Source organism: Magnolia sinica, chromosome 4 (genome assembly GCF_029962835.1).
Source record: "Magnolia sinica isolate HGM2019 chromosome 4, MsV1, whole genome shotgun sequence".
Classification (NCBI taxonomy): domain Eukaryota; kingdom Viridiplantae; phylum Streptophyta; class Magnoliopsida; order Magnoliales; family Magnoliaceae; genus Magnolia; species Magnolia sinica.
The window spans coordinates 3,504,425-3,526,634 of NC_080576.1; the positions used below are offsets into that span (position 1 = coordinate 3,504,425).

Consider the following 22,210-nt stretch of genomic DNA (forward strand, 5'->3'; position numbering starts at 1 on the left):
CGATCTGAATATCCAAATGTTGGCCATAAAAATAGATGGTTAAAAAAGTTAATGAGTTGCTCATTTATGATCCATGTATTTGTGGCCCACCTGGAGTTCAAAATTTCCTCATTTTTTTTTAATATCAAAGTATATATTTCAATGAGCTTATTATAATTATTTTGTTAGATAACACACACACACACACACACACACACACACACACACACACACACACACACATATATATATATATATATATATCAATTTGGGATATTAAAGATAATTTAGTTACTCATATTTAGGTATGTAAACATACTAAAAACTTTCAATGTATCCTAAATACAAGCTTAAGACAAGTATGAATTTCAGTGCATTTTAATTACAAGTTATCAAACATACATTCAAAATTACATTGATTCCAATATAATTATGATTTGAGGTCCAATGCATTCTAAATATAAGACCTTTATTAAAAAAACAATAGTATTCCAAAACTCAGTGGGTCATGCCAAATGAATTTAAAGTATTTTGGTATAATTTCAAGAGGCGTCTTACCGTAGGTTCATCAGCTTAATTTTGGAATTAAGGATAAAGAGAGAAAAAAATGGGTGGTCCAGCAGATGGACGGGGTGGATTTGATGCCTGTTAAGTCGTTTCCGCCAGTTGCTATCCATCGCGTATGCAAGCTTTTCCTGTTCGGACACTAAACGTGAGGTCCACTAAATAGACAGTTCAGATTCACTCCCTTTATGGATAAGGCCCAAATAAAACTCCTATCCGTGACCTCTGCTTTCCTACCATTTTCCTCGTCTTGCCCGCTCCCTCCAAATACGAAAAAAATCTTCCCATGAATCTCGTCCTCTCTCCCGCAAATTTTCTATTTCCCAAAACACCCCTCCTCCCGCTCTCCCACCCTCCCCGACCCTCCTGCAAAACTCCCCACAAAACCCTAAAACCCCGCGCAGTACAGCTCGAATCCTACCCCCCGCCGGCATCTGATCCACCGCGCCGCTCTGATACCGGCGTCCTCGTCATCGGCGCTGGACTCGCCGGTCTAGCCGCCGCGACTCGTCTCCACGCCTCCAAGATCCCCTTCCTCCTACTAGAAGCTTCCGACGCCGTCGGCGGCCGCGTCAGGACCGACACCGTTGACGGTTTCCTTCTCGACCGAGGATTCCAGATCTTCATCACTGCCTACCCCGAAGCTCGCAAAACCTTGGACTACGAAGCTCTAGATCTCCAGAAGTTCTACTCCGGTGCCCTCGTCTACAGTAACGGCCGATTCCACACCGTTTCGGATCCGTTCCGGCATTTTCCGGACGCTTTGAAGAGTCTTGCCAACCCGATCGGATCCGTCTTTGACAAGTTGCTGATAGGAGCCGTGAGATTACGAGCCGTGAGTAGATCGGACGATGAGATCCTGACTGCTGAAGAGATTCCTATCATCGAGTTGCTGAGGAAGACCGGATTTTCGGACTCGATCATCGATCAGTTCTTCCGGCCATTCTTTGGGGGGATTTTCTTTGATCGGCAGCTCGAGACGACTTCCCGGCTCTTCCATTTCATCCTCAAATGCCTCGCTTTAGGCGACAACACGCTTCCGGCGAAGGGAATTTCTTCCATTCCCGAGCAATTGGCCGGAAAACTGCCGCCAGATTCCGTGCGGCTGAATTCTAAGGTCGTTTCCGTAGATTTTGCCAACGAATCCGAACCCCCGAGAGTGATATTGCAGACTGGAGAGATCTTGGGAGGGGAGTCAGGGCTGATTGTAGCGGTGGAAGAACCAGTTGCAGAGAAGCTTCTGGAAGGGAAGATTGACAAAAAACCGGCTGGAAAAGCGGCCCGGGGCACGGCCTGCTTGTATTTCTCAGCGGACCGGTCACCGGTCCGCAAGCCGGTCCTGATCTTGAACGGTTCGGGGACAGGGATTGTAAATAACATGTTTTTCGCAACGGATGTGGCTCCGTCCTACGCGCCGGAAGGGAAGACGCTGGTGTCGATTTCAGTTGTCGGGTCTTGCGAGGACGTGCCAGATGAGGAGCTGACACGTGTCGTGATCAGGGAGCTTTCAGGGTGGTACGGAACGGAGGTTGTGGAGTCGTGGAAGCATCTCAGAACGTATCGTATCGGGTTTGCGCAGCCGAATCAGAGCCCGCCAACCGATTTGGTGAGGAAGAGGCCGGGTATCGGGTCCGGGGTTTATGTTTGCGGGGATTATCGGAATTCCGCTACGTTTGATGGGGCATTGGTGTCGGGAAGAAGAGCGGCCGAAGCTTTGCTGAAGGATAGAGAGTCTTTCATCAAGGACAGAGGCTTGGCTCGTGTAATTTAACCGTCAACGGTTTTTTAACGAATTTTTTATTCGAAAATTTTACCATATGTATCTTTTTGGAGCCTTCAATTTCTTATTTTCTTGGTCACAAGCACTCAATTTTTTCTTTAATGCAGAATATAATTTTTAAGGTCGGGTAGAATTCATCCTAATGTATTTCAATATATCATACAGGGACTGTAGCCTTTGAATTTGGAGTCACTTTCAATGGTCCAAAACCCGTTTACATGATGATTGTCAGTTTGTACGGTGGAGAGAGGTCAAGTAAAAGTTACTAAATTGGATTATTTTTAACCCATGGTAACTTAGCTTGTTTGCGGTGAATATTTACAGTCACTATATAATTAGGGTTTAAAAACGAGTGTTTGCTTAGCAGCTGGGTGTTAACATGAGGATGGGTCATGGTACATGGAGGCGGATTGCCTGTGGGGCCGGCTGTAGGGGATTTCTACCGCACTAAGCTCTACAGGTCATCATCTCAAAATAAGATTCGATGCTCAAGTGCACTACACCGCAGGAAGGAGTGGAGATGTAATGCCTGGCCTTAAAAACTTCTCAAGGGCCATGTAGATGTTTTGTATTAATCTAATATTTGTGTTTTCTCTTCTTCTAAGTTAAAGTGACATTAAAATAGGTTGGATAGCAAAATAAACATTATGGTGGGTCCCATGGAGGTTTCAACTGTCAGCAGCATTATACCCATTATTTCTTATGGTATGGTCTACTTGAGATTTGGATTTGCCTCATTTTCGAGCTAATTCTAGGATTTTGGGTTCATCAAACAAGTAGAATTAGGACTTAATGTGTGGTTGGACACATCCTTTGAGTAGTAGCCACTGCAGAGATGGATCAGTGTTTGGGCTTTGGGCCCATAGTAGGACCCACCATATAAAATGTGCCTATATTATTTAGACCCGGCGGCAGGAAGTTCCTTTGGACAGAAGCGAGGTGGGGCTATGTTTGTGAGAAATCCACTCATCCCTTCCACGGCTCTACTATGACATTTATATGCCATCCAAACTGTTCATAGGGTCATTCCCACTGGGATGTATTGAAAACACAAAAATATTAGCCTAATCTAAATGGTTCAGGTTGTAGGACCTTTCAATGGTTCAGGTTGCAGCCAATCAGCACCCGGAAGCGTAATTTTAATTTTATTCAGGGCACATGAAGACATGGATTAGGTGGTGTTGCTAACAACACCCCCAAGCAGTGGTGCGTCGATGTGTTGGGCACTGTGGGGCCTAACATGATGCATGTGTTTTTGTTTTTCTCAATTTAGGGTACGAATAAAAAATAAAGCAATTCAAACCTTTAAAAGCAATGGGGATAATACATCCACCTTTAAAACCTTTTCTAGGGCCTACTGTAATATTTATTTGGCATCATCTTGTTGATTAGGTCACACAGGCCTAGATGAAGGGGAAAACATAAACATTACTTTTATCCAAAACTTTTATTACCCCTAAGAAGTTTGTAATGGTGAGCATTCAATCACTGCCGTTGCCTATGATGTGGTCCACTTGAGCTTTGAATCTACTTCATTTTTGAGTTATGCCCTAAAATTAGGGACGTGGTTTGCTCAGTGACCCCAACACCAGCCAGTTAGTTGGTGTCAAAGCTCCATAGACCCTACCATGATGTATCTATTTTATTAATACCATCCAACCATTTTGCCAACTTATTTTTGTGCATTAGCTCAAAACTAAAGAAGATCCAAATCTCAGGTGGACAACACCATGGGAAACATTGAAGCTTACCGCTGAAAACTTTTAAGGGTCTACAAAAGTTTTGGATGAACCTGATATTTGTCTTCTTCCTTCATCCGTGCTTGTGTAACCTTATCGATAAGTCGGATGCAAATCAACATTACGGTAGATCGGAGGAAGTTTTTAACGGTGGAGATTCAGTCAACACTGTTTTCCTCCTGTGTGGTCTACCTGATACTTGAATTTGACTCATTTTTGGGGTCATGCCTTAAAATTAGCTGGCAAAATGGTTGGACGGCATGGATAAAACAGATACATTATGGTGGGCCCCAAAGAACTTTGACACTAGCTAGCTGGCTGGTGTTGGGGTAACTAGCCAAACCGCGTCTTAAAATTAGGGGGCAAAACGGGTGGACGGCGTGGATATAAAACACATACATCAGGTGGGGCCCGACAGTGCCCAACACATCGACAAACCACCGCTGGGGTGGTGATGGCACCACCACCTTATCCCGTCCGGCGCATGATAGGTAGCTCGTGCCGCGGAGCACAGCTACACAGGTTAGCTTTTGGCGACAAGAAGTAAACCTGGTAATGACCTCCTGTAACCGAATTTTCAACCGTATTTCAAATCCCTTAACCGTTGTTTCATGGAACTCGAACATCAGAGCAGCGGTCGACAATGGTTGCAGCAAAAAGGCTCTTCTTGTCTTCCGCCAGATGAAGGAATCCGGCATCCAACCCGACAATTTCACCTTCCCCTTCATAGCGAAGGCCTGTGCTCGGCTCTCCCATCTCCAAAACTCCGAAATCATTCATAGCCACATTGCAAAATCCCCTTTCTCTTCCGATATCTTCGTGCAAACAGCAATGGTAGATATGTATGCCAAATGCCACCGCTTGGATTCCGCACACGCAGTGTTTATTGGAATGCCTGAAAGAGACGTGGCGTCTTGGAATGTGATCATTGTGGGTTTTTCTCAGTTGGGTCTTCTTGATAGAGTTTTGGATCTTTTCCACCAAATGAGGCTTGCAAATTTCAAACCTGATTCAATCACGATCATAAGCTTGACTCAGTCTAGTGCAAATATGAAGAACTTAAATGTGGTGAAAGCTGTTCATTCCCTGGGAATTCACACTGGAGTCAAAGCTGATACCTCTGTCGCCAACACTTGGATTGCTGCATACGCTAAGTGCAATGATTTGGACTCGGCAGAGTCTGTATTTAACGGGATTTCTATGGCTGCGAGAACAGTTGTCTCGTGGAATTCAATGATTGCTGGTTATGCCTATCTGGATAGGTTCATTGAGGTTATATGTTTTTTCCGCCGCATGTGTAAGGATGGAACTAGACCGGACTTGAGCACCATTCTCAGCTTACTCTCGGCGTGCGCTCGTTCAGGTTCGCTTTTACAAGGCCAGCTAATCCACTCTTGGGCCATCAAAGAAGGGTTTGATTTGGATGTGCTGGTGGTAAACACTCTCATTTCTATGTATTCTAAATGTGGGGATGTTATCTCCGCACGCTTTTTGTTTGATAAAATGTTGGATAGAACTTGTGTTTCTTGGACTGTGATGATTGGTGGGTATGCCCAGAAAGGGGATGTCGACGAAGCATTGGAATTGTTTTATGCCATGGAAGCAGCTGGTGTGAAGCCTGATGCAGTTACTGTGGTTGCCGTGTTGTCCGCCTGTAGCCAAACAGGGGCTCTTGATCTTGGGCGATGGATCAATAGGTATGCGATTGCAAATGGGTTGATAGAGAATGTTATGGTTTCGAATGCGGTGGTAGATATGTATGCCAAATGTGGTAGTATTGATGAAGCTCGGGGTCTTTTCAACTCTATGCCTGGGAAAACTATAGTCTCTTGGACGACTATGATCGCAGGGTATGCGATGAATGGGGATTTCGAAGAGGCTTTTGATCTTTTCTCTCGAATGGTGAAATCAGGCTTGAAACCGAATTGTGTTACGTTTTTGGCTGTTCTTCAAGCATGCACCCATGCCGGTTTCCTCGAGAAAGGGTTGGAGTATTTCAATTTAATGGTTGAAATATATCAGTTAAGGCCCGAATTAGAGCACTATGCTTGTATGGCTGATCTTCTTGGGCGTAGTGGTAGAGTAAAACAAGCATTGGAATTCATCCAGAGCATGCCTGTTGAACCTGATGCTGGGTTATGGGGTGCTTTACTTGGTGCTTGCAGAATTCACAATGCAGTTGAGGTTGGCGAGTATGTGGCGGACCACCTTTTCATGATAGAGTCTCAGACTGCTGTATCGTATGTCGCGATGGCAAACATCTATGCAGCATTAGGGAGGTGGGAGGGTGTTGCAAAGATACGGGCAATGATGAAAAGCAAGGGGGTGAGGAAATTGCCAGGCCGCAGCCTCATTCGAGTGAATGGAAAGGTTCATGCATTCACTGTCGAAGATAGGCATCACCCTGAAGGCTTCCAGATATATGAAGTTTTAGGTGGTTTAGCTTTGCAGTTGAAGGAAGCAGGATTCAGGCCAAATTCAATATACGTTCTTCTAGAGGAGTGGGAGTGAAATGATGATATTGGATGAAGGCACTGGCAGGAACCGTTGTGAGAGAGATCTCTATCTTCGAAAGGCTAAGGGTCTCTTTGGAATGTCCTCGAAATTGGAATTGGGAGCATTCATCCATTGCCTCAACTGACAATGTGATGATAAAGGGTTATGGTCATTTTTGAAGCACATTTTGTGGATGCATTTAGAGCATCCTTCATCTGCATTCTGCAAGATGTAGGAAACAGCTTCACTTCCAAAAAACTTGCATGGGCCAACGAGAATCCCATTCCATTCTGATTGTGGTAATTCCAAACAAGGTTTGACTTTAGCCTTTCAATCTGGGTCATCTTCCAACGATCATTTATATAACAGGTCTCACTTTGTATGGTGGAAAGTCAAGAAATAAAAGCTTTAGTTGGATAATTTCAATCCATTGGTATTGCTTTGAACATGAACCGTCACCATACCCTTCGTATGATCAATGGGTTGACATGTTCAATCAGAGAGTCTTTTTGGACATCCCCAATCCAAGGAGAGCCCTACCAGATAAACAGTTTGTGTCATTGAAAAAGACCCAGATCTGCTGGCTATAGTCCTGCTGTATCTTACTGCCATACATCAGGATGTATTTGAGCAAACCTCATTCGAAACAGCCCCAATAGTTACAGTGTTACACCAACTTGCCCAACTCCATGTCATGGACCCCACAAGATTCAGACAAGTCAGAAGGCAGGTATGTGAGTTGTTTCCTCACAATGAAGGTAATTGTTGTATTCTTATTGGAGACATTGAGGTGCATGGTCGCTTTTATGCAAAGAGCATATCTATACATGGAAGCAATGGTGGAATGATCTCAAAGGCCATCCATATTGTGAAGAAGCATGACAATGATCACCTTATTATGAGAATGTCGTAATGTCAGATAGTACTATTGAGTATCACAATATTGGTAATTGTTTTGGATTTTTATTTTTATTTTTATTTTATTTTTATTTTTATTTTTATTTGAGAGATGGTTGTTGATGCAAAAATCTGGTTCACCCTTGCCGAGCTCCGAGCACTTGGGCCGAGCCCTGTAAGCCTGCACAGGAGAAGGACAAAGGAGACCCTGGCTAGAGCAGGGGACCCTCCGATGCCAAAGTCAGGCTAGGAATCTGGGTCTAAGTATTGTAGCTGGGGCTTAGGGTGTGAGATATTGCGTACCTGTCTATGTAAATGAGTCCCCTATTTATACCTTTTTCCTGAGATGAACATGCCCGTCCTTCTCGGCACGATCCTTGTTGTTAAACGAGAATGGTGCGTGCGCTGATGTTGGCTGTTACCCGGAGATCATGCGTCGGATGTTGCTCTAGACATGTTTTACTGGAGTTGATTCCTGAGCGTAATTGTAGACCACGTTCTCATCCGAGCTGACTCTGAAGTCTAGGTCTCACTTGCGACAGTTCGAGCCCATCGGTGGGCTGATCTTGGTCGCTTGTTGACAAGGGTCTGGTCAGAGGCAACGGGTGGAGTGTATAATGGCTTCTTCCGGGTTTCAGGCTGATGTGAAAGCTCTACAAAGGAACTTGAAAGCTGAACTTTGTTTGCTACCGAACCGGGATGGATGAGCTATCACCGATGAGGCGAGGTTCGGCTCATCGGCCTTAGTCATCCGGCTTGCTATGGCGAGTCTGCCCATCTGGCCGAGTCGCGCTTTCCTCAATTGGAGTCGGAGGTGTTCCTATCCAGGCGTGTCCACCCAATCGACTGAGCTGAGTCCGCCTCTTCTGAGGTCGGCCCATATTTTCCCATAACAATGGTAATTGTTTAGGATTTGAAAAGTAAAAAATAAAAATTAAAAAAGAATTGAAAACCATTTTCTTCTAGTCAGTTGAATCAGTATTAACTCTCTCTCTCTCTCTCTCTCTCCCTCTCTCTCTCTCCCCCTCTCTCTCTCTCCCTCCCTCTCTCTCTCATTGTCTTCCATATGGTTACCATCCCCATAATTGATTTTTTTTTTTTTTTCCTTCTTTTGTCCCATTTCATTGTCTGAATATTATAACATGGTTTGAGCAAATTATTTGGTTTCTCCCTTGGAATAGCAGCATCATGATTTTGGTTCTGAGATAAACTATCAGTGTGAAAATGAATGATTTGGCATTATAGAAGTAATCTTTTTTCAAAACAGCATCATTGGTACACTTTACATAATTTCTGTGATGTTATGGCTCATTTGGCAGTATGGATTTAGAGGGACTTGAAGGGATTTCATATATTTAGGTCGTTTGGTAGCAAGTATTTTGAGGATTTGGATTTCAAAGGAATCAAAATCCCTCAAAGGAGCCTTTTTTTTTTTTCATTCCCACCTCAAAGCTGATATGCAAAATCCTTTTTTTTTTTTTTTTGAAAGGTAACACTACCAGGGATTGAACCCTGGATCACTCCCACACAGCATGCAAAATCCATTTGATTCCACAGGTACAAAATCCACTGGATTCCACAGGATTGAAAATCCATGCTGCCAAACAAGCCCTTAGGCTAATTGGTGAATGAAAGCATGTGGCATAACCCTTCAAGTATAGACATTTCTGAAAAGGGAATTTTTCCGGAACCCATTTTGACTGGGAAATGCATGCTACTTCCACTTTGTATTTTCATTACAACTTTGTACAATTGTGTAATCTAAAATTTCGTACTACTATATAGACAAAGTGGTAAGGATGGGTGTATATAGTGGTTCGTTTCTAAAATAGTACAATGTTGCCAAATGTGGAAGAATTAAATTTGCTTGCGAAGAAAGCTTTCTTTAGGGCTGCATATTGTAACGTTCTTCCTGCTTCATTCTGCTTTGAATTTTCATGTCATTATCTTCCAAATTGCAAGGCATTGGGTATTTAAACAAACCTTCATCAGATTTATGTTGCTGCATACCTAGTGTTATTATCATCATCTTAGTCTTTTCACCTGGCATTTGGGGTTGGTTTTTAAATGGTAGATTGGTAAAAGTTCTCTGAACAGCTGCCTGCCAGATGCCAACCTTCCTCCTATACATGGGTTCTTGAATCGGCCATGACAGAGGCTCACATTGACACCACTCACATAGCTGCAGAGTCCCACCTAGTATTGGAACCCATCCAAGTATCACTTGCATCCCTGAAGAGTGAGCAAGCAAGGTAAGGTCGTGGCAGTTGCCAGGCAGACCGCTAAGCATGTAGGCCCGCAAGTATACCATCACAGGATAAAAAATGCAAATGACATGCTTAAGAAGTTGGCTGCACACAACAAAAACTGCTCACATGTCTACACAATCATGCCCAACACAACACTTTAGCGTAACTACTGCACACCATCTGAAAGGGAATTTTGCAAATAGTTTAGGTCTGTAGCATGCAATGGAAAACCACCCTGCTTGGCACGATTTGCTGCATGCATAGTGTAATTGTTGTTTTTAAAGCATTATTGTGCAGGAAATAAAGTTCTATACGGTAGGGAGTGGTTTTGAGAGAGTCCGGAATGCATAAATTAACAATTGGGTTTCCAGGCATCTGCTAGCAAGAAATAAGCAGCACCAGTGGCAGTATGTGTTGAAATAAAGCATGTAGTGTTTCTCATGGAGAAGTTAAGCTAAGATAAAACCATAACAAACAGTAGCCCAAGTACACCAAATGTTAGGTGAAAATGCCCTTGGTGTGCAAAAATAAATAAATTAAGAAACCTTAGCTTTCCAAAGTGTATAATTGAATCATCTGAACTGACAACACACAAACTCAATCTTATTGATTATTCTTTTTTCTTTTCTTTTTTTTGTATAATGAGAATGTCGTTTAGTCAGAACCACAACGCATCAACAAAATTAGGTGTAGTAATCTTCACAAAGATGATAGGATGACTACTTGACGCATGTGGCTGTGGCATTCACAATGGCAGAAGCAGTAACACAGATGGGATACACGTCCAGAGAGAGACTTACTGAAGGGTAGGGAGGTCTTGTTTATGGGCAGATGTGCGAGCGGCTCTGCGAGGATCTACATACAACCCAAATACGAATGGTATGCAAGCAGCTTAGTGATGATCTGTCGAATTCCTTCAGCACATGGACTGGAAATCAACTGAGATAAAATCAAATCATTAAGAAAAGAAATCAATGTTCAACTAAATATTATGGAGATTCATGTCTCTACATATTTATAGACTTTTAAAACCATAGGAAACCCTAATGCTATCATAGCCATCTGTTGCTTCAAATCCTAGCCATCTATTTTAATAAACAAACAAAGAACAAAGGATCACTTAATCTCATCCAGTGTTTTAAATATCGACGATATCAGCTGATATATCCCACGATATATCTTGTATCCCACTTGTGCGATACGAAATGCACAGGTAGTGCCGATATATCTCACCTATTTGATCCAGTGAGCATTTTCGATTTTTGATCCATGTTTTTGTTGTAAATTACGTTAAACCAATGTCAAATTGTTACAAATATATTATTCTTCATATTTTCCATTGAAAATCACGGATTTGGAGCTTTGATTTTGAGATTTATGGGAGATGGGTCTACAGGGAAGATTGGTGCTCTAATGAGAATTCTCTCCTGGAACGTTAGAGGGGTGGGCTCTAAGCAGAAGAGGAGTCTAATAAAAAATATGATAGGCAGGAAAGATCCGGTATTCTTTGCCTTCAGGAAACTAAGGTTCCCATCTTCAAAGACAGACTCTTTTCCATGCTGTGGTCAGCTAAGGACGTCAAATGGGTTCCTCTCAATGCCTCAGGAAGCTCCGGCGGCATCATTCTAGCATGGAAAACTTCCAAGTGGGAGCTTCAATCCTCCTCCGTTGGATCATTTTCAATCTCAGCTATCTTAAAAGATAAGTGTTCTTCTTTATGTTGCCTTGTCTCTTCCGTTTATGGTCCTAACTCAGATAATATCAGAAAAGATTTTTGGAATGAGTTGACTAGCATCAGACATTCCTTCCCAGGTCCTTGCTGCTTCGTAGGAGATTTCAACGTCATCAGATTTGCCGAGGAGCATTCAAGGAAGAGAAGAGTTTCTTCAGCTATGGAAGAGTTTTCTGATTGGATCCAATCGCATGAACTGGTTGATCTCCCCTTATTTGGGGCGAGGTTTACCTGGTCCAACGGTCGTCAAACTCCAATTCAGTCCAGACTCGATAGATTTCTTCTATCCACTGACTGGCTAGAGGCCTTTCCGGCAGCTTCTCAACTGGCCCTTCCCAGAATTACTTCAGACCACTGTCCAATCCTGCTATCCCTGGAAGATGAGAGCTGGGGTCCTAAACCATTCAGGTTTAATTCTTCCCGGATCAACCTAAAAGATTTCAAGCAGCGGCTCAAGGAATGGTGGTCCTCATTTCAGGTCGAAGGCTTCGCGGGTCACAAACTTCTATGTAAGCTCAAATTGCTTAAGGAGAAGTTGAAGAAATGGAAAATAGAGGAATTGGGAAAGAAGGATTCGGAAATGGCAGCCCTTCTGTCGGAACTCCAGCGTTTGGATTCGGAAGCAGAGGGATCTATGTTGTCTTCTGAAGCATTGGGCAGATGTATCCAGATCATCCAAGATATTTCCATTAGATCGCTGCAAGACGAAATATCCTGAAAGGTGAAATCCAGAGTTAGATGGATTGTTGAAGGCGATAAGAACACCAAGTTCTTTCACAGTATTGCTAACATGCGTGCCCGTGCTAAAGCTATTCATAGCATCTCAGTGGATGGGGTTCGTACAGATGACAGACGAGATAGCCGACCACGCCATTCATTATTTCAAATCTCTCCTAACCTCTGATGGTTGGAGCAGACCGGGCCTAGATAGTATTCAATTCAACTTGTTAGGTCCCACGGAAGCGAATCTCACTACAAAAAAAACATTTCTTAGGGGTGTTTTTATCACAGGTGGCCACAACAAACCGCCACTATAGATGAAAATCAGGGGCGTTTTTATGTGGCTGCCGGTGTACAGAACGCGCCACCGCCGCTGATTTTAAATGAAAAAAAAAAAAAAAAAACCAAAAGCCAACATTTCCAAATGCGCGCCCTATCCCCAAATTCATGGCACCTCTTTTTCTCCCGCCTCTTTCTCCCAAAACCCTTCTCCCCTCCTCTCTTCCCTACAATAACCGATCGAAAGTCTCTCCCTCTCCCTCTCCAACGTCTCTCGATCTCCATTTTCCACTCCGGCCTCTCTTGATTTGGCTTCCATTTCCGTTGCTTGGGTTGAAGAAGAGAGAAGACAAGGATAATAAAAAGGAGAGGAGGGAAGCTTCATTGAAGGTGAGATTGGTGGGGTCGGGAAGAGATATGTTGTTGCAGATGTGGTCGGAAACCCTAATCTCTCTAAAAATCCAACACCAGCAGCAATGGGGTCTTTTGTCACCTCAAGTACCACCATTCTCTCTCTAATGGCCGCCATTTTCACCTTATTCGCCCTGATCGGAGGGTCGTTCGCTGCCGACGCTCCGGCTCCGGCCTTCGCCGCTGCAGGCATTTATTCGTCGTTCTCGGCCGCGATTCTCGTCTCTCTTGCTGCATTCTTTCTGAGATCGTTCTTCCATTGAAGGATCCGACACTGACATCTATGGCAGTTTTTTCCCTGATCTTATGTATGGACTGTTAGATCGACTGCGATGGCGAGTTACATATATTTACATGCGTTTGTTCTAGATTTTTTACAGCTTGTGTTTGGATTGTATTTCTTTGAGGAGTCGGAGGATTTTTCTGTGATTTTCGTTGCAGATTCTGCAGAAGATCCTTCGTTTTCTCTGTAGGAGGGAGATCTGGATTTTAGGGTTCGTCAATAGAGCTGTGAATAGGAATAAGATGCCATAGATGCTTCTGTTTGCATATATGAGACATTCTAATATTACTATATATGGATTTCTTGTCAAAAAAATAAAATAAAATGTTGTTGTAGATGCAGAGAAAGAGGAAGCTGGCAGAGGAAGAAGAGGCAGCTGTGCTGCTGATGGCTCTCTCATGTGGTTTTGTATCTGCTGCCTAATCCAAAAGCATACAGCTAATCTCTCTCCCTCTCTGTTTTATTATTGTGTTGGTTTTGTTCATTTTGGTTTCTTTCAAGAGAGAGAAAGGGGGGCAAAGATCAACTGTCTATCTCTCTCTTTACAGATCGTTCAAATGCAAGGAAAGTTCCTGTAATGTATAATGTTACCTTTGGAATATATGAGGAATTTTGGAATTTTGGCTTTAAAAAAAAAAAGAATGCATACATGATGCTGAACAGACCAAATGTTTCCCATACACGAATGGGCTTTCTAAAAGAACTGATGGTGTAAACATGAACAGCCCCATACACAAAATTCCAAGCAAACATTTTGGTCTGGGAAGCAATCATTGAAACATCGGATACCACTCTGGTAACAACAAAATGGGCTATGTATTAACTTGCGAACAACCCCAAGAATCAGGTAGCTCTCTCAGTAGATTCAATCATCTATTCATCTTTACCTTTTCAGTTTTTACCTTTTCAGTTTTATATGTTTCTGATTCCAATTGTTGTTGTAGGACTGTCTATACCATGAGATTAAAGAAGTTTGTGGGCTGCAAAATATCATAGAGGAACATCTGTCACAATTACCATACTTCCACATCCTACTGAGAACCAGGTTGGAAAAAATGTATTATGAGCTTAAGCCCTTTGTAAAAGAACTCCTGATGAACTTGAAACGATATGGAAATATGTTGTAAGTTAAATGATCTTAAATAAGTTGACGTTTGTCATCTTCATTTTTTCTTGTGCTTTTCACCAACATTGGTCAGGTTACTAGTTTGCAGGGTCCTTGGCATTTGCTTTTGAAACATTCTTGCCTTGTCATACTAAAAAAATAAATAAATATCTATCTTATTCTTTGTCAAGCTTTGAAAATTCATTCTAGAAGGGGTTCCTCTGAATGGCTTTCATAGCTAGTTTGAGAAATAAATACCAACTAGTCAAATTCCAGCTTGTTCAATTCACTAGTGGGCATGTTTATGGCTTCACATGGTATGTCTGGATACTTCGTCCAAACTAAATGGTATTTACTATGCTTTGTAATTTCAGTTTCCAAGATAGAAGGTATGAATACAAAGGTCTTAATAAGGTTTGGATGGGGAAATTAGCAGAGGCAAAGGCTAGTGGGAATTTTATAAGGATTCATTAAGCACATGTATGGGTGATACAGTTCCTTGATCAATCTATGTTTTGCAGTTCTTATGTTGATTGTTTTATCTTATTAAATGCCTAGCTGGTGCATTACACTCTCTAGTCTATAATTGTACACATTTCCTTTATGTGTGTCATTGCACTTATTTTGATGTCATGTATTGGTTTTACATTCAGGTTTTTCATGTCAATTTGCTGATGTGCATGTAATGTTGCCATGATATGACTGTATGGCATGCCATCTTCTTTCTCGGGATTGTTGCTAAGGTAAGTTTTAAGAGTGAGAAATGTTGAACAATATTCTCACAAATAGGATTGAGTGTTTTTTCATTGGTTCACACAGATGCCAATGTGGCATAGGTATGTGGTCTAGGCCATTCATCAGGTACCGCCCTTCAAAATGTTTGCTTGGAATTTCGTGTTATACCAGTAATGGGTTCATTCGTCTCATTAACTTCTCTAACAGTGTGCATGTTAGTTTGGACTAATTAGCATTTTCATATTACAGAATTGCTTCGTGCCCTCTGCTTTTTATGGATGCCAGTGGCTTGTATTCTTTGGTGAGATCTTTTCCTTCATCAAACTGCTAGTTTTTCTTTGTCATATTGTTATAGAGAAATGCTTGTACAATCGGTGTTTTCATATAGTTCCATGAAGTGTGCACCATAAGTGTACAACTTCAGTTGGGTCAACTTGAACCTGATTGGCCCAACATGAACTCTGGGTCGTGTTCGGTTGGGGTTGGGTTGCTGACCCTCAACCTCACCTAGGTTGGGTTGAAAATCCTTAACCCAATCCAACCTGAACTTTACCTTGTATGCAGAACATCTCTTCACAGTGAAGAATCCCTGCCCCAACCTGCATGCTCAATGTAGGTTTGGCTTATCTGGAGCTAGGAGTGGTAGTTCTGACCACTATACATAAAGCAGTTGTCCCATTGCAGCGTCCAAGTGCAATGTCCAAGCTATTCCTTAGGTGGTTTTGACCATGCCATGAAAGTAAATCTGGTTCATTCAGCAGGTGGGCTATATTCTTAGAAGCAGTTGGATGGGTAAAGACACTTCAACCAAGTTTTTTCAGCCGTATATTTGTTTCATAAACTGTGGCCCCCCTGATGAGTGGACCAACCTGATTCTTGGGGAATAACATCCCGGTAGAGGCTCCACTCTAATGAATAAATTGGATCTCATAGAAAATTTGCCACGCTGGCAGATGTCTGCCATGTACATGAGTTGCCTTGTACATGCCCGTGTTGACCAAAACCCATAGTACCGAAAGGCAAGAAAGAAAAAAGATAAAGATCTTTAGCTTGCTTGCATTTGTCCTTGCTTTGGCTGTGTTTGTTCTTGGGCTATTGGAAGGTGACAAGGGCTATAGTTGCAGTTATTTCATTTGTTTGATCATGGGCTATTCTTTCATGGGAAAGTTCACTTTCCAGCTGAAAATTACTACTCAGCCCATGAAGCTAAACTGATGCGGACACAAGCGCATTCAAGGTGTACCAACGAAGAAAGCGCTAACCACAAGTGTCGTCCTTGTGGATAGGCGACTATTGAGGAGCTGAAGACCTTTCACATGTGATTGGACATATAGAAGACCCCACTCAGGGAAGACACATGTGAAAGAAGATTGGAGAAAGAAGACTGAGCGCCCAAACTTTCTCGTACTTATGTTATTTGCGTGTTTTTGACTTAGTTAGGGGTCTTTTTAGTAATTTTATGTCTTTATTTGCTTATTCTAGGGGTATTTTAGTAATTTTATGTTTTTATTTGCTTATTTAAGTGGGCTAAAGCCCTAAACTCGAATTTAACTATTGATTAATGAAAAGCAAACCCTTTGGTTGCCTCCTTCCTCTCTTCTCTCTAATGGTGCTTCTTCTCTCCCCTTGATCTTCTTCTTCTAATTTCTTCTTGTGCCCCTCCAACTTCTTTAAGGTAATAATTTTCTTTCTTTTATTTTCCAGTTTTGGCTAATCCTTCTTCGATCAAAATCTTGAGAACCGATCTAAACCCTAAATCTCCAAATTCTCAAATCCCTAATCCGAGAAACTTCTTGGTTCTTCGGACTAGTGATCTTCATTGATCGATTGGGTGTGACCATGCAAGATCGGGAGGTCTCATCCCTCGCCGGATCCAACCTAAGTAGTAATTGAATTCCATAATCCATGGTTATAGTGATGGCCCGCTCCATTGCATGTTTTCTTTATGATTTTCTCAGTTATGATGATTACTGTTAGAATTTTAGATCATTTATTCCTTTTATTTCCGCTGTTTAATTATCTCCATGAGCATGCATCATAATTAGGGCTGTCCTGCGTCAAATTTGGTATCAGAGCTTAGACTTGCATGGTTTTTGTCTAGATCGAGTTATCAAATTAGGGTTTCGATTTTTAGGTTTAACTTAGGAAAGTTTCAGGTTTAGAAAGTTTTCAATTTTAGAAGCTTTCAAATTTTAAAAAGTTCCTAATCTGGAAAATTTTCAGATTTGAGTTGTTTCCTGTTTCAACTTAATTGTGTCAGTTCATAGTAGTTTTGCATTCATCGCATTCATCTTGAAAGCCATAACACCTGTCACCCAGCAATGTCTAGTCCCCATCGAGTTTGGGTCATACAAAGAATTCCTGTGGTGTGATGTTTTACCTATGGATGTGGGACATGTTATCCTAGGTAGACCGTGGCTATTCGATAATGATGTCACGATCTTTGGCCGTTCGAATGCGTGTACTTTTATGTATAATGGTAAAAAGATCAAACTTAATCCCATGCCACCTGAGAATACACTAGGGAAGAAGAAGGATGAGAAGGCAAGTGAGCCTAGAGAAATGGGGAAATCCAAACCTAAGTCTTTACATATAATCAGTGCAAGAGAGTTTAAAAAAGAGGCTAAGGAGGATTCTATGGTGTATGCCCTTGTGGCTAGAGAAATTACACCTGAGGTTCCATCAGAGTTGCCTCGTGAGGTGACCTCGGTCCTGAAGGAATACAATGATGTATTTCCTGAAGACTTACCAAATGAGTTGCCACCTATGAGGGACATACAGCATGCCATTGACCTTGTCCTAGGGTCTACTCTACCGAACCTTCCTCACTATAGGATGAACCCTGCAGCGCATGCAGAGTTGAAGAAGCAAGTTGATGAGCTTTTGCAAAAGGGTTTCATCCAAGAGAGTATGAGCTCATGTGCCGTGCCTGCATTGTTGACGCTAAAGAGAGATGACACGTAGCGCATGTGTGTAGACAGCCGCGCCATAAATAAAATTACTGTCAAGTATAGGTTCCCTATACCTAGACTTGATGATGTGCTTGACATGATGGCCAGGTCCACTATATTCTCTAAGATAGACCTCAAGAGTGGATATCACCAAATTCGTATACGCCCAGGAGATGAGTGGAAGACGGCGTTTAAGACGAAAGATGGGCTGTATGAGTGGTTGGTCATGCCCTTCGGCTTGACTAACGCACCCGGTACTTTCATGCGGGTGATGACACAAACTTTGAGGCCGTTCATGGAAAAATTCCTAGTGGTGTACTTTGACGATATTCTTATTTATAGTATCACTAAGGAATCACACCTTGAACATTTAAAGAAGGTTTATAGTGTCCTTAGGAAGGAAAAGTTGTACGCTAATCTTAAGAAATGTGCATTCATGTCTAACCAAGTTGTGTTCTTAGGATTTATAGTGTCATCTGAAGGGATGCGCGCAGACCCTGAAAAAGTCAGAGCCATAGTTGAGTGGCCAGAACCAAGGAACATTCATGAGGTGTGAAGTTTTCACGGCCTAGCAACTTTTTATCATCGGTTCATTAGGGGTTTTAGCACGATCATGGCTCCCATTACCGAGTGCATGAAAAAGGGAGAGTTTGTGTGGCCTAAAGCCGCCATCAAGGCTTTTAAAGAAATTAAGGGCAAGATGGTGGAAGCTCCTGTCATGCGTCTACCTGACTTTTCTAAAGTCTTTGTAGTAGCATGCGATGTGTCTGGTGTCGGTATAGGTGGAGTGTTGAGTCAAGAAGGACACCCAGTGGCCTATTTCAATGAGAAACTGAATGAGGCAAAACAAAAATATTCCACTTACAACAAAGAATTTTATGCGGTAGTGTAATCCCTGAGACATTGGCGACACTACCTCCTACCGCAAAAATTCGTTTTTTTTTCTAACCATGAGGCTTTGAGATATTTGCATTCTCAGAAGAAACTCAACCCAAGGCATGCCAAGTGGTTAGCGTTTCTCCAGGAATATTCGTTTGTTTTAAAACACAAGGCCAGGGTTGAAAACAAAACAGCGGATGCCCTTAGTAGGAGAGTGGCGTTGCTCAACTCCTTGAGTGTAGAGGTAGTCGGATTTGAGCAACTGAAAGATGAATACCCCATATGTCCTGATTTTGGGGGTACTTATGCGTCGCTCTCTAGTGACCAGCATATTATGGGTGAATATGTTCTTAAAGATGGCTTTCTTTTCAAGGGAGACAGACTTTGTATTCCCCGTATGTCCCTTCGTGAATTCCTCATCTGGGAGCTTCATTCAGGAAGGATAGCTGGCCATTTTGGTCGTGATAAGACCATTGCCCTCGTGGAAGATCGTTTCTATTGGCTAAGCCTCAAGCGAGACGTAGCCAAAGTTTTAGGGCAGTGTCGAACATGTCAGCTGGCAAAGCAAAGAAAGCAAAATACCGGGCTGTACACGCCATTGCCAGTGCCACATGCTCCGTGGCAGGACATTAGTATGGACTTCGTGCTCGGGCTTCCCAAGACTATAAAAAAGCACGATTCCGTTTTTGTCGTTGTGGACCGTTTTTCTAAAATGGCGCATTTCCTCCCATGTTCGAAGACGTCAGATGCGTCACATGTTGCTTGTCTCTTTTTTGATGGTGTGGTGCGTCTCCATGGGTTACCTAAAACCATAGTATCTGATCGTGATGTTCGATTTACTAGCTATTTTTGGAAGACACTGTGGCATATTATGGGAACTCGTTTGCAATTTTCTACTGCTTACCACCCACAAACAGATGGTTAAACTGAAGTGGTAAACCGTAGCCTTGGAAATCTTCTACGTTGTCTAGTGGGTGAACATGTTAAGACTTGGGACCTAATTTTACCAACTGCTGAACTTGCTTATAATGGGTCAGTTAATAGATCTACAGGGTTGAGTCCTTTTGAAATTGTACGTGGTTATAAACCTAGAATGCCCATAGATCTCTTACCTATGTCTGTTACCCAAAGGTCTTCCGAGTCAGCCGATGCATTCGCACGTTATATTCATGATTTGTATACACATATTAGACAGCGGTTAAATAAGAGCAATGATGATTATAAAGTTTCAGCTGATTCTTATCGTATAGTGCAAGAATTTCAAGAAGGAGACTGTAATGGTGCGAATAAGGCCAGAACGATTCTCTCAAGGATCTGCAAAGAAATTACAAGCGCGTAGTGCTGGACCATTCAAGATATTACAAAAGGTTGGGTCCAACGAGTATCGGGTTGACCTTCCACCTGAAATGAGCATTAATCCAACTTTTAATGTGGAAGATTTAGTCCGTGCCCATACTCCCATTGTTAATACATCATCCCTTTCATGGCCTTTTTCTGAGTTTGCTACCCAACCCCTTCCACCCCCTCCTCTACCCATTACCCATAAAGAAGCAATCGAGGAAATCTTGGATAACGAGATAGTATCCACGAGAGATGGGGGTTTCCAAAGGTATCTTGTCAAGTGGAAGAACAAACCATCGTCTGAATCTACGTGGCTGTCGGGCGATGCATTGCAGGGTATTGATCCAGATCTACTCGAGCGCTACAAAAGTTTCAACTCGTCGGAGTCGAGTTTTTCTCACCCGAGGGGAATTGATGCGGACACAAGCGCATTCAAGGTGTACCAACGAAGAAAGCGCCAACCACAAGTGTCGTCCTTGTGGATAGGCGACTATTGAGGAGCTGAAGACCTTTCACATGTGATTGGACATATAGAAGACCCCACTCAGGGAAGACACATGTGAAAGAAGATTGGAGAAAGAAGACCGAGCACCTAAACTTTCCCGTACTTATGTTATTTGCGTGTTTTTGACTTAGTTAGGGGTCTTTTAGTAATTTTATATCTTTATTTGCTTATTCTAGGGGTATTTTAGTAATTTTATGTTTTTATTTGCTTATTTAAGTGGGCTAAAGCCCTAAACTCGAATTTAACTATTGATTAATGAAAAGCAAACCCTTTGGTTGCCTCCTTCCTCTCTTCTCTCTAATGGTGCTTCTTCTCTCCCCTTGATCTTCTTCTTCTAATTTCTTCTTGTACCCCTCCAACTTCTTCAAGGTAATAATTTTCTTCCTTTTATTTTCCAGTTTTGGCTAATCCTTCTTCGATCAAAATCTTGAGAACCGATCTAAACCCTAAATCCCCAAATTCTCAAATCCCTAATCCGAGAAACTTCTTGGTTCTTCGGACTAGTGATCTTCATTGATCGATTGGGTGTGACCATGCAAGATCGGGAGGTCTCATCCCTCACTGGATCCAACTTAAGTAGTAATTGAATTCCATAATCCATGGTTGTAGTGATGACCCGCTCCATTGCATGTTTCCTTTATGATTTTCTCAGTTATGATGATTACTGTTAGAATTTTAGATCATTTATTCCTTTTATTTCCACTGTTTAATTATCTCCATGTGCATGCATCATAATTAGGGCTGTCCTGCGTCATAAACACTTTTTGTTTTCTGTTTTGTTTTTGGTGTGTGCAGATAAGCCCTTTGTTGGTGCATCTGTTGGTTACTTCCCATTCCTTTGACTGTAAGTCATATCTTATTTCCTAAACTGCATTTTGAATCTCCCATTAGGTTCTGTTTAGTGCTAAATTCTCACTATTGGGTCATGTCAACTTCTAGATGTTTTTCTTCAACTTCATTTTATGACATGACAAATTACTCCTTTTCTCAATTCCTTTCATCTCTCATTGTCGTCTATTCTCCAAGAGTTCTACCTGATGCTCATGTTGATTGTGCCAAAAATGTCAGGTATGTCAAGATTGGTATTCTACATGTGATTGTGTATGCTTGCTTGTGAGGAATTTCAGGTTTAATTTGTAATAATTGTCTGCATCTCATTTTATCATTTGCAATCCTGTTCCAGTACATAAAGTTGAAAATTGCTTGTGTTGCTTATGCCTCAAATGCTTGCTAAATTCATCATTTTGACAGTGCTGCGTTCCTCGTTCTGGAATATGTATACAAAGCGAAAAGTGGCTTTTGAAATGGGAGAGGAATTCTTGGAATGTCACTTCTCAATTTGTTGTTTGTGTATCTACTTCCAGCATTGGTTCATATAAATGCACAGCCACTCCATTTGTTACTATTTATAGGGAGATTGAAGTTGCTTGTATTTGATATAAATTTCCATTTTCAATATTGTTCTCCATATGGTTGTTAATGAGTTGGGCCTGGGTTGCCTTTGGCATGGATTTTGAATTGATTGGATGTGCCTATCTTCTCACTTCCTATTTGGATTTTGTTTC

The 22,210-nt window shown here is 42.0% G+C and overlaps 3 protein-coding genes and 1 long non-coding RNA gene across 5 annotated transcripts; all 4 read left to right on the forward strand.

Annotated features, from left to right (window-relative positions):
• The first annotated feature begins 677 nt into the window (after positions 1–677).
• On the forward strand, positions 678–2,545 carry LOC131242180 (15-cis-phytoene desaturase, chloroplastic/chromoplastic). Its single transcript, XM_058240660.1, has one exon. It carries the CDS (start codon positions 830–832, stop codon positions 2,312–2,314), a length of 1,485 nt encoding a protein of 494 aa, XP_058096643.1. The 5' UTR covers positions 678–829; the 3' UTR covers positions 2,315–2,545.
• A 1,665-nt stretch (positions 2,546–4,210) lies between these two features.
• On the forward strand, positions 4,211–7,006 carry LOC131242179 (pentatricopeptide repeat-containing protein At4g19191, mitochondrial-like). The gene has a single exon (XM_058240658.1). The coding sequence runs from the start codon at positions 4,618–4,620 to the stop codon at positions 6,571–6,573; it is 1,956 nt and encodes a 651-aa protein (XP_058096641.1). The 5' UTR covers positions 4,211–4,617; the 3' UTR covers positions 6,574–7,006.
• A 4,254-nt stretch (positions 7,007–11,260) lies between these two features.
• Positions 11,261–12,154, forward strand: LOC131241982 (uncharacterized). Its single transcript, XM_058240338.1, has one exon. The coding sequence runs from the start codon at positions 11,261–11,263 to the stop codon at positions 12,152–12,154; it is 894 nt and encodes a 297-aa protein (XP_058096321.1).
• A 2,282-nt stretch (positions 12,155–14,436) lies between these two features.
• Positions 14,437–21,659, forward strand: LOC131242182 (uncharacterized). 2 transcript variants are annotated; one of them, XR_009169533.1, is made up of 5 exons: positions 14,437–14,714; positions 14,888–14,977; positions 15,054–15,270; positions 15,534–15,685; positions 21,441–21,659. It is a non-coding gene; the product is annotated as an uncharacterized LOC131242182 (long non-coding RNA). The 2 variants fall into 2 exon arrangements; XR_009169532.1 differs by lacking the exons at positions 14,437–14,714; positions 14,888–14,977 and having other exon boundaries at positions 14,985–15,270; positions 21,441–21,654.
• The last annotated feature ends 551 nt before the right edge of the window (positions 21,660–22,210 follow it).